Source organism: Halichoeres trimaculatus, unplaced genomic scaffold (assembly GCF_033239565.1).
Source record: "Halichoeres trimaculatus isolate MK-OKI-2021-1 unplaced genomic scaffold, fHalTri1.1 fHalTri1_scaffold_16, whole genome shotgun sequence".
In the NCBI taxonomy this organism is placed as follows: Eukaryota; Metazoa; Chordata; class Actinopteri; order Labriformes; family Labridae; genus Halichoeres; species Halichoeres trimaculatus.
Genome location: NW_027437194.1, coordinates 11,566,936 through 11,579,177, shown reverse-complemented (window position 1 = coordinate 11,579,177; position 12,242 = coordinate 11,566,936). Strand labels below are relative to the sequence as shown.

At 41.6% G+C, this 12,242-nt stretch overlaps 1 protein-coding gene across 1 annotated transcript in view; it reads left to right on the top strand.

The window, feature by feature from the left end:
* The window catches only part of whrna (whirlin a), a 193,196-nt gene that overhangs the window by 169,278 nt on the left and 11,676 nt on the right, over nucleotides 1-12,242 (top strand). Inside the window, exons 8-11 of the mRNA XM_074690346.1 lie at nucleotides 2,721-2,795; nucleotides 4,493-5,078; nucleotides 5,227-5,393; nucleotides 9,721-9,843. Coding sequence (XP_074546447.1) covers nucleotides 2,721-2,795; nucleotides 4,493-5,078; nucleotides 5,227-5,393; nucleotides 9,721-9,843 — 951 coding nt within the window. The remainder of the gene's footprint in view (nucleotides 1-2,720; nucleotides 2,796-4,492; nucleotides 5,079-5,226; nucleotides 5,394-9,720; nucleotides 9,844-12,242) is intronic.

Sequence of the window (12,242 nt, the reverse complement as noted above, 5' to 3'; positions counted from 1 at the left end):
GGTGCTGCCAGCTGTTCCTCTCCCTGTGCACCGTTTATCTCCCTAAACATATTTTGGATTCACAGCAAAGCTCTCAGTTTCCTCTTCACATGTCAAACATTCAACGTAACATATGTCACTTTATAATAGATGAGCTGGCACTTGACAACCATATGTTTGGTTGTGAGCAAAGATACAGAAATGAATACACAGATGACTGTAAACATACACACCTCTGGCAGCAGAGATTAGCCGTTTGCAGGTTTCTCCGCCCCTTCTCATTCAGATTCTGCAGGTATATTTTTCTGCACGTATCTTCCAGAAACAGCATTTACATGTATGAAGTGTGTGTGTGTGTGTGTGTGTGTGTGTGTGTGTGTGTGTGTGTGTGTGTGTGTGTGTGTGTGTGTGTGTGTGTGTGTGTGTGTGTGTGTGTGTGTGTGTGTGTGTGTGTTTACGAGAGGGGGAGTGATCTGTATTCTGTGTGTCTGTGTGTATGAACCCATGGGTAAATGCTAACACTGCTGTGTTAAGCAGATTAGAGAGCTGGGTGGGTGTGGGAGGATAATAACACTGGATTTCTGAATCACACATTGTCTGGATTAGACAGTTGCATACTTATGCATGTGCTCACACACACACACTCATATTGTCATATTGTTAACGGACAAACACATGTGCATTGTGGCAGTACCCACATAAACACACTTAGAGCCAGTCGCTGGACAAACACAACATGGCTACAATATAAGGCACCATATTTGTCAAAGATAATATGTCTCATGCAAATGTATGCTGATACATTATGGGTGAGATGTTGTCAAGTCAAGACAACTAAATCTCATTTCAAAATCCTGTGAGATTAGATAAAGCAAAGTTGGAGTGCTTGATGCGCTCTGAATACCTTCTGTGACAAACCTGTACCATGCTGCACTACATCTGGAAGATTTCTTACTTTTAAGTCTATCATCAGGGACAAGAGAGACCATGGAGAGGCCCAAGGGATCAGAAGAGTCAAAACCCTGATCAAGATTTTAAAACCAGTTGAAAAATTGTACAAATTTACATTTTGTGCTGTTGGATGTTTAAAAGGTTCCAAGTAGAGCTTCAAAATGCAAAAAGAAGAAATGGCAATTTCTTACTAACAACAATTAACTGAAATAAGCTGTTTATCAGCTGATCAAAAGTTTAAGACCAAAACCTTTAAAAGTCAAAATCTGCACAAAATAATGATTCAGCGTCATTTTCTGTCAGGTATTCTCTCTGTTATGATTTTTTGGTCTCACTTCCATTTCCTCTTTTAATATTTTGAAACCCTTCTTAAGATCCAACTGTGCAAAATGTAAATCCTTGAAATTTTTTAACTGGTCTTAAAATTTTGATCAGGTAAGTATCCATTGAATCCAAGGAGTTGTGCTTCATGAAGAGAGCTGTCCTTCAAAGCAAAATAACACTTCAAAGCTAGAGAAGATGTTGTGATTTGACAGAATGCTGAATTTCTCTGTGGCCAAAAGAGCAGGTGAAAAGTTTTATTAACACTCCCTGTACACGCACAGGGGTAAAATTAACAAACAGTTGAGAGGTAGTGCATTTATTCTTCAAGCAATGGCAAAGTCATACCAATCATCCCTTTTGAGCTTTACACCGCCTTTGTAAGAATGTCACAGCCCTAATGTTTGATGTTGTGACAGTTTTGATTGCAACCAAAATTTTCACTGTGGGCGACATACACCACACTTTGTGCAGTTTTTCTGGCTGATACTGACTGTATCAATAGTGAAACAACTCGACTTCTGTCATGAGAAGTCCCTGGCCCAGAAAGAGTTGTTTTTCGCATAAACAGATGACACCAGACAGGTTTTGTTTTACCTTGTGTTTCCTCCTGGTGCTCCACATTTGTTGTCACTGGCGTTATTTGAAGCTTTCCTTGCTGTTATCCCACCGCAGGGACCACCTCCTCTGCCACCACTGCATTGTTTATTTTCTTGTTTGCAGTGTTACATAAAAATTACAACACAACTGTACTTTGCCTGAATGGAAATCTTTTACTCCAGAATTGCCAAATCCCACTCCTGGGTAGGCTGAGATACACAGGCACACACTCCTACACACTCTCTGTGGATGGTAACTGTGCAAAAACACATCACACAACCACACACACAGCATGCTCCGACTGCTTACAGTGAACAGCAGTGTCTCTGCATGTACAAAGTCGAACGACTCTTGTGATAGATAAATTGTCTGTAAGTGCTCCCCGTGCGGTAACGCGGGGTAATTAAGCTGAATTGATGGGGCTTTTGTTTTGGTTTAGTGGCAGAGTTAAATGGAGGGCAACGTTTCTCTGAACTCAGCTGCTCTGCTCTGAAATCGCTCACAGATCTGCAGCAAATTACCTCCTCTTCACCAGGCTGGTGGGATTGAGCTGCCAAATCCTGCTTAGAACTGAGCTGATGGCTCTGTATCGATTTCACAGCATGTGTGTTTAGCTCGTAGACAAAGACATAACAGCTGTGTGTGCGTGCATGCCTTATTTTGTGGCCTGTCTTTTAAAGACAAGCAAATGATAATGGGTATTGACATTCTGTGTTTTCTTCCAGGAGACGCTGAACATTCACCAAATCTAATTTTGCATTTGTTTAGCAAGAAAAACATCAGACACCCTTGTTTTACGTCTGTGTTGTCTTCTTTTTCTCTTTCACCTATTCACCTCTCTTCCCTCTTTTCTCTCCTGCTCTTCTCAGAACGACAGCGTGGCCGAGAGTAATGAGGGGGATCCTCCGGAGAGTCTGAACACGTTGCTGACCGACATCTCTCTGGTGAGCCTGACTAGCAGGCACAGCCTCCTGCTTTGGCCTGATCAAGATTGATGCAACACAAGGGAAGAGAGCAGGGGTGGGAAGAAAGTGATAAAGAGAAGGAGAGCAGTGGGATGGATGAAGAGACTTGGGACAGCATGCAGGCTTGGTTTTATAGCAAGAGGTTGAGTAAAGCAGGATTGTGTCCACGTGAGAGAGAGAAGTATCAGAGTTCATTTTGTTTTTAAGATACTAATTATTGTCACCCTTATGTCCAGTTCTTCACCTCTCTCTGTCTGTGTGTGAGGTAAGAGCTTAAGGATGCACCTTTCAGCAGTTTCCAAAGCAACCAAGGAGGTCCTGTTTGTTTATTCTCAGGTCAAGGAGAAAGCTTTTAGTCTACCCGCCACTCAAGCCATACCTTACTTTTCTGTTACTTTCTTTTTATGTCCTGTTCCATCCACTGTTGAGCCACTCATGTCTCCGTGTTCATCCTACTGTTCAGTTTGTGTTTGTACTCTCTAACCTCTAAAGACAGGATATTTGTGGAAGCCGCAGCATCTTCAAAGGATGCTTTGAACGTCTTCAAGTTGGTGGCGTGGTTAGACAGGTGTCTGTGATGGAGGAAACAAATCAACACTTAGGTTTTGAATGAACTTCTGTGCATTTGGAAAGAGCCAGCGTGTCTTTTAGTGACTCCATTAGTCCTGGTAAAGGTGGTTTCATTCAGATTTCTCAAAAACACTGATTTATTTGGACTCTAACAGTGACTTGATAGTGGTGCTCATCACATTTTCCTTTCAAAATGCTGCAAAGCTTCTGTCTATTTGTAAAACAAAGAAGCACACTGTGAAAAGTCAGTCTTTCTTCTAAAGGATGAAGTTAATAAGGGGGGAGTTATATGCAGAAAGAAGGACCAAGGACAGAGTCATTTTTCACAGCTGTGGCTACCTGGGGGCCCAGTTGTAAGAGTTTTATAAAGGGTTTCCAAATAAAACTTGCCACAAGGATGGGACCAAATAAACAAAAAAGAAGTTTGCAAGTTTCACACACATGCATAAAACAGCCCTTCAATTTTTGTAGCGGATTTGGCACCTGCACCCAAATACATGAAACAGTAGCTAGGTGTTCCTGTCTTCTGTCGACAGACAAAGGTCATCTTCTGACCGGCGTGGAGATAAAACAGGCCAAAGTGGTCTGTCTGTGGGTCTGCAGGCTGCAGTCTGGCACACACAAATTTCAAGTCCAATACTCTGTCTTCATCCTGGATTAGTCAACAAGAGAGGGTCTGATTTATTAATAGGAGGCTCAGTCAGGTCCAAGAACAACAAAAGGCTCCAGCCTCGCAGCCAATTCCACTACGTTTCTTTTAATCCTTTTAATCTCATTACTGTGTATTGAGATAAATTAAAACGTATACACATTCTTTATTAAAATTATTAATTGACTTCCAAAGAAAGGCTCCCAAATAAATCTGACTGCATCACAACTTTACCTCTATTCACCTTCAATCTTTGGGTTTCCTACTTTAATGAGCAGGTATTTCTAGACCTGGACAAACTAATTCAGACCTCCTGGGGTTTATGAAGCCACGAAGCAGATCTATATTGTATACAACTACAATGAAGATTGAGTAAATTAATTCATACAGTTGCATTTGAGTTGTGTCATCCTGTTTTTGTCATGCCCTCAAAGATCAATATATCCTCTCACTTCAGGACGATGTTCAGTCCACCACAGCTGACCCTCCCCCCACCTTCAAGCCTCCGCCCCCTCCAGGGGTGCAGAGGCGCCCGAGCAGACGAGATCAGCTCAACAAATGCCCCTCGTCTGAATCTTCCCACTCAGGCTTGTACTTCACAGCCCCGACCTCTCACAGCCACAGCAAAGAGCCAGGACGCACCCCAGCCTCACCCTCACTGCACCACAAACGAGAACACCCCAAGGACACGTCTCGGGACTATGCGGTGGTCAGAAAGCGAGACCCACCAGTACCTTCAAAGAAAGACCTGATAACATCTACTCAGTTATCCAAGGTCATCCAGCACAACATTGGTCCCTTCCCTAGAGTCCAGTCCCCCAACAGAGTCACCAGACCCGCTCCTCCACCCACTTCACCTCCACCTCCACCTCCACCTCCACTCCCTGCTCCTCCCCCTCCGCCTCAATCTCTGCCTCTTAAACCAGTTTCCATGTCCAAAGCTTCCTCCCCTGCCTCCAAACAGCAGTTTGTTACAGTGGAGGTTCACAGGCCAAACGCAGAGCCCGACGTCAATGAGGTGCGGCCGCTGCCCCAAGCCCGAGGTGAGGAACCAGAAGTCGAGAGCGCTGACTTGGCATTGTTATATTTTAGACGTTCAGTCTGTCCAATCAAACCTTACAACACTGAAAGGCTAATTACTGTGAAATTGTGTTGAGATCTCTATCATCATCTGTGCCTGTTTGCCTCCAGGTTGTGCCCTGTCCCAGCTGTCAGACAGCGGGCAGACCCTCAGTGAGGACAGCGGGGTGGACATAGCTGAGTCAGGACACATCAGCAAAGACAGCAGCCCCAATTCCTCACGCACACACCAACCACCAGACAGCCAGGGGGGCGGGGGGGACAACCCTTCCAAGCCGGTGAGGGCTGATTCACAACAGCTGTAGACAAACACGGAGAGATTAGAGGGTCAATACCAAAACTCTGAGGGATCATAAAAGGAGTGTGTGCTGTTGTATTTCTGTCCTTGTGAGGACTAGTTTGCCAAGAAGGTTCTTTTAGAAAATGGGGATAATTTAAGTTATTTAAGATGAGTCATTTATTCATTAAATTTCAGAGAGTGAGGATAAACTTTGACATTTTCTGCCCCCCTTTGTTCAGACTTTTTATGGGTGTGATTTTTATCTTTGGCATTTTTTTAAAGGTCCCATATTATGCTTCTTTTCTGCAGTTTAATATGGATCATTGATTTCTTCATGAAATGGTAGTAACATGTTTGGTCCAAAAAGCCAATAAATCAAGCACAGCAGCATTGTTTCCAGGCTCCCATAGCCCCTCTGTTCAGAACGCTCTGATTTAGTGGGCGTGACCTTCATATGTAAATGACCCACCGCTGATACCGCCCCGCTCTTCCGCGTCACTGAGAGCGGCACTACGAGCTCCGAGTGCACAATGTTTAGAAAACAGCGAAGCTAGTTTACCGTAACATTACAGGCTAAAACAACAGGCTAACAACAGCTAAAGTTAGCATCCTGAAGCTAACACAGAGACAGGGGGGACACTGGGGAAAAGCTCTTACATCTGCTCCACAGCACACAGCATTTAAAATACTCACATTTCCAGGGTCCGAGGTTTGTTGGCGGATGGTTGGTAATGCACCTGGATTCAGGACCAGTCTATTCGCTAGCCCTCTGTTGTACTGTCCAAAGTTTGAAAAGCAGTCAGCCTTGAAGTGACTAGCACACATGCACAGTTTTACTGAGTGTAGCTGGCACATTTCCTTGATAAATAAGCTCTGGCCACCTAGTCTTGTCTTCTTCCGAGATGGGAAGCTTGTGCATGGAACTATGTGGCTGTTTACAGCCAAAAGCAAAGCAGTGATGGCTCTTCAACTTTGGCAGTCCCCTCCCCGCTGCAGGAGAGATTTTTCTCCAGCAGCACACTAGTCACTAAAAGACTTAATAAAGTGATTTTTGCATTATATGGGACCTTTAAAAAACAAGCAATTCAAGACATAATCTAGTGATTTAAGAAGGACTTCATTTAAAGGGGCTGTCCTTTACACATGGTGTTGTATAAGACACTTGCCAAAAACAATTGTTATCACCACAGGGAAGCTAGTCAGATCAGTCAGAAAGAGCATGCATAGCTAGGCTATCTACCACTGCAGACGAGGTCAACTCTACCTTTGGATTTAGATCATTTTAGTCCAACACACTCTAATGTGTTTGTCAGAATTTCATGGATCCACTTTGCCTATTTCTTCTTGCACTATCCCCCCTATACTATAGTTGTAAAGTTTTATTCTCGTTAATTTAGTGGTTATTAATAGTGTTAAAACAATTTTACATTCTTTCAGTGATGTGCAGAAGATTTTCTAAATTTTGTACACATCTATACCAATTATACTCTATGGATCAGACTGTTCCATTGGTTGAGTTTTATGGTAAAAGTTCCCTGTCTGTAACAGCTGATAGTCTAGCTTCTGTGCTCTAGTTCTGCATAGAGAGCGCTGGGCTGACGGGGACCTCCTTCTTTAAAAAAAAGACCTGAGTAAAGTGTGGAAAATTTAGGGAAATTCAAAATTCTGGGTCAGTTCGATTATTTAAATTTTCTTGAAATGTCAGGGATTTGTGTTGACATTATTGAAAATGATGACATTTTTGAAAGGTTGTACATATTTTGCAAGATGGGTTTTTGAAAGAGGGAAAAGTGAGGACATTTCTGAGCAAGTGAAGGTTTTTGATAAAGTCAAGGACATTCATGACACAGTTTCTCCTTCACTCAAAAGGCTGATTGAGGTTATACACTGACTCATAGGGTGGGGATTAAAATTCATTTGTTACTGGGAAAGAGAATTCATAACAACATTGATGGTCTTCACAATTATGTAGATTCAAACGTGTGCATTAGTTTAAGACATAGAGAAACAGGTTGATAAATGAATGTGATGTTTTACTGACCCTCTAACTGAATCAGTCCTAACCATTATCTCTTCTCTCCTCCCTCTGTTTGCTCACAGTGTGTCTGTTTCACTCATTTGTTTATCCATCACTCATGTCATTCATCCAGCCACATGTACCATCATTTATCCCATCACACACTGCACTGTAGCATAATGAAACCCTGAAATCACTCTGTGGTTTTCTCTGATTTATGGAAGGAATAACAAGTAAGGACCTGAGCAGGATGAATGTTTATGATGAAGGGGACGCTTCATTCACAGACTGTTTAAGATCTGAATTATTAGAAAGAAAATGGAAAGGCTGGATTGACTTTGTGTCATAAAATGCCTGATTTTTTTATTGTGTAGGAGAGAGATTTACTTTCTGTTTGTTCTTGAGTGTCAAATAAGCAATTGGTGACAAGGGGGAAGTTATGTGCTCATAAAAGAGCCCTAAATATACTTAAAGAGGACATTTGTTTGAGATTTGTTACAGAATCTCCACCCTGGTGTCAGTCACACAGCGAGGTTACTGGTGTGGAATTATGGGCAGTTGTGAGGGACAATGTAAGAGTGGTGCAGAGTCAATGAAGACACTACTGCAAGCCCCATGTCATGTTTTATAGAAGTCAGTGTAAAGATAAGCTAACCAGCCAGTCAGTTATCTACTGTAGATAAGCTCAGTTTCTGTTTGCCAGCTTCTGTTCCACTGGTCTCTGAAGCCTGAAGCCATATGCAGTCTCTTGTCTCTGGAGCTGTCTAACCCAGTATAAATGTGGCATACTGTTTCTCTGGGTTGTACATTTTGAAACACGGGCAATCAACAGCAGCTCATTTGAGACTTATTAAATGTTCTCTTCTGCTGCTGTGCAGTATTTTGTTGAATCCACTCAAAACCACCTGCCCTGCAACTAACAACAAGCAAGGCTAACAATTAAAACCTTAAACCACTTGAGAATCAAATGAGTGTGGTCAGTAAGTGGTCAGTGGGCACCAACTGGAAGTTAAAGGTTATGGAAATACTGTTAATGTTCTGAAAACATCTCTAAACTAGAAAAGCACTCAGAGAGCACAGATCTCCACCAAGTATATTGTGATTGACACCAACACTTTAGTCCTACTTTAATGTTATACTCCCTTTCAGCAGACTGTCTGCTACAATTTGGTGTAAGTTGCAGGTTTGAAGGATAATTTGTTACCTGACAGTGTTGAAAATTATGAGGACCCAGTAAATATTTCATATTAGGATCTTAGTATCCAGAATATTGGCAGGATCTGGATCGTACATTTACATCTGTCAGAAATTATTGTGACCTTCTCTTGTATTGTTTTGCAAAGCAATCTGACCATTTATCATGGAGTTATATACTGTACACATGTGGTAAAAATCGCTCCATCTCACAATGATAAAGAATCCTTTAAAAAAAGTCCTGGATCCAGACAGTGATCTAGATCACCTCCAAAATTTAATCACTTCTTTCTTATCCCATTTTGAACATATTGTGAAAATGTCATCAAGATCTGTTTGTTACGTTTTGAGTTATGTTGTTCACAGACAAACTCTCCCAAAAACATAACCTCCTTGGTGGAGATAATAAACGTTTATGTCCACCAGTGTCTGCTGGATGTTTTTCAACTCTTGCAGCTCCTAAAGGGACAAACCAGAGTCTCTAAGATCTTTCACACATAAACTCCTTGTATATTGTAGGCAGTTCAGACTCTAAAATGTTGCAAATAATTCTCACAAGGTGAGATCATTTGTGACAGAAACACTCTTAGAGCTGAATAAACTAAGTTTGGTTTTAGTGAGGGATGCTGCAGTATGAGGAACTGTCTCTGATAACAATGACTGTTTCTGTTACTATTTCTACCACAAGTATATGGGTGATTCTGTAAAACAACAACAGTGTACAAGCAGCTGAAACGGGTAATGAGAAGAACTCTGAATTTGAGCTTGGCCCACTTATCGTGGTTCATTCTGCAGACTATTGCCTCCTGTAGTCACACATGGCTCAGCTGAGTTCAGTCTCAGTGTCTCAATTGGAGGTTGTCAGGAAAGAGACTGTTGGTTTTTATGTACATTAACCAACATGTTTAGATTAACCTATGGATAGAAATACACAGTCTCAGAGATATGAACTCATTTTGGGTTGCAGACGCCAGTGGAACAGATTCTCAATGAGAGTCAGGTGACTTAACTTTGGAGAGAAGCCTTTTCCTTGCCTAGTCAAATGCAGGATACAGTATGTAAAATACTATTATTTCATGTATTTACTTTCATTCCTGTTGCTCTTTTACTTCAGCCGGGCCTGTTGGAGCCCACCTCCACGCTAGTGAGGGTGGCAAAGAGTGCCAGCACCCTGGGGATCGCAATTGAAGGTGGAGCCAACACTCGCCAGCCGCTGCCACGAATCGTCACAATACAGGTGAGTCAGAAAGAGAATGTTTTAAAGGATACCCCAATAATTTTACTCATATCACACATTTGCAGCAAAGTGCTTTGACAAACTGTGAAACTAAGAGGGCAGCAAAAAGACCCCAGGAAACAAGGCAATATGAAAATACTGTCAGTAAAACCAAGAGAACAAAATATCTTGTGTGTCCAAAAGAGCAGACAAAACAGAGGGAAAGGGTTAAAGTAATGACTGAAAGGAGAAGATTAAAAACAATAAAAAGAAATAGAAAATAAAAAAAAACAATGCACAGATTAAAAAAAAAAGAAATACAAGTCACTAAAATCATGCTTTAAGAGGTGAATTCAGAGATGGTACTGCAAGCCACTATCTCAACAGAACAATTACTCCAAACCCAAAAGGCCCAAAGGACAAAATCAAGATCCCTTTTAGATTGAAGCCTCAAGTTTAAAAGTACCAGAAAGGCCCTTAAAGCATCATATCTATGCCAGTTCTTGCTGGAACAAATGAAATCCACTCATGCACCTTTGAGAGTCACACAAAGGATATTTGAAAGCTGTGCTGACAAATCAAATAGCCATGCTCACTTATTATCTTTGCAAGCACCTTTACAGTGCTCCCTTTGCAACATTTCTCTTTTTCTGAGAGCAACTTTGCAGCCTTTTAGAGAGAGAAAAGAAAAACTACGTTTGAGTGCAAGCAGAAACAGACTGAGTGAATGAGTGATTGTTTTCTTTGTGCTCAGAGCTTTCCTGCTCATGATACTTTGACCTGCTCGCTGGTGAGTAGATTTCCTGTTTTGTTGGTTAGTGTGCATCAGAGTGATATTTCTGAATCCAGCTGGCTGCAGTATTAGGGTCCCTCTCTTTAATTGGACCACTTGATGACAGCAGTCTAAAGCCCTGTTTCAGTACAGTTTGGTGCGGGTTGGATCTGGAAAGCTTGATCCTGTTTGCGTTTGCAAAGCCAACCGTGCCCCCTTTTGATAGGTGGCGTGTAAGCCGGATGCTGATAGCTGTGTCAGCTACATTATAGTGTGATCGCACAGCTGCGCAAAAAACATTGTGCCTCACTGATAAATCCAGTGAAGAAGAGAAGTGTGACACAGTAAACAAAGATCAGAGCTACCCTTGAAGACATCCAGCAATTTGTCTTCTTAGTGACTGTCATGTGGCTCTTTGTAACAAAGAACAATCAAGCTTTGTTTTAGGGAGAAATACAGCTGAAAATCTGTCACACAGGAAGTAATTCTTCTTTTGACCAATCAATGGACTGCAGTGTTGTAGCTCCACCTACTGTTGTTGGATTGGGATGTCTGGCACCCCAACACAGGGGACTAAAAAGTGGGACGGTATGGATTGGTAATTTGGGGACCTGTCCTAGTTTTAAAATGTCGTACTCAGACAAACACAAACTAAACTGCTTGGTGGGAAAGGGCTTAAACGTTGATCAGGCATGTAACATCTCAACCATATGCTGGGCCAAGACTGGTACAAAGAGGAGCTCCAGGGCTTTGGGAAAAGCAAAAAGGATTAATATGTTTTGCTAGTGTTACAGCATATTGATGAGCTATGGTGATTGACAGACTGCTGGACTGACGTAAAGTTTAGTTCTCGTCACATCTGAATTTACATTTCACATTTAAATAATTATGGCAGAAGATAAGGCTGAAGGCAATGGCAAAAAAAAAAAAAAAAAAGATTGTTTCGTAGCTCAAATTGGGCTGGAAACAATCTCACACAAACAGCTTATCATCTGCCTCTGAGGGCTCTTACATCCCATCACTCCCAGTCACAGAATTAATGGAATAAAACAAATAAGGTAGCCTTTGGCAAATTGTTTAATTTCCAGTGATTACGCACACACACACACACACACACACACACACACACACACACACACACACACACACACACACACACACACACACACACACACACACACACACACTTTATTATTTTTGGTTGAAAAGTAGCCCAGATAATTTATCCTCATTAAAAGAGTGCGATGAAGCACAGTATTAACCTGTAATTTAAATTTAACTGTGATGGAGAATAGTTTGGTTCCCTGAGAAAATATATGGAATCAGACTTTATCGCATCATAGTATTTTATCATTAGCACCTAAATTGGGATTGGCCAAAGTTAGCTACATTTGTTTGATACATTTGTAATCCAAATTATGTGAGCAGTAAATCTTTCCTCCATCCTTCATGTTTTTCCTGAATCACTTTTACCTCATGCTGAAATTCCAGGTGGGATTTTATATCCTAGAAGGCTTTGGAGTAACTCTCAAGATAAAGTTGCAGTGAGATTGCTGCTTTTTTTTTTCCTTCAGCGTGGCTCTCATACAGATTATTGCCACATTTATAGCCTTCAATACTGGCAATTCCCTGCCATAACTTTAATGTA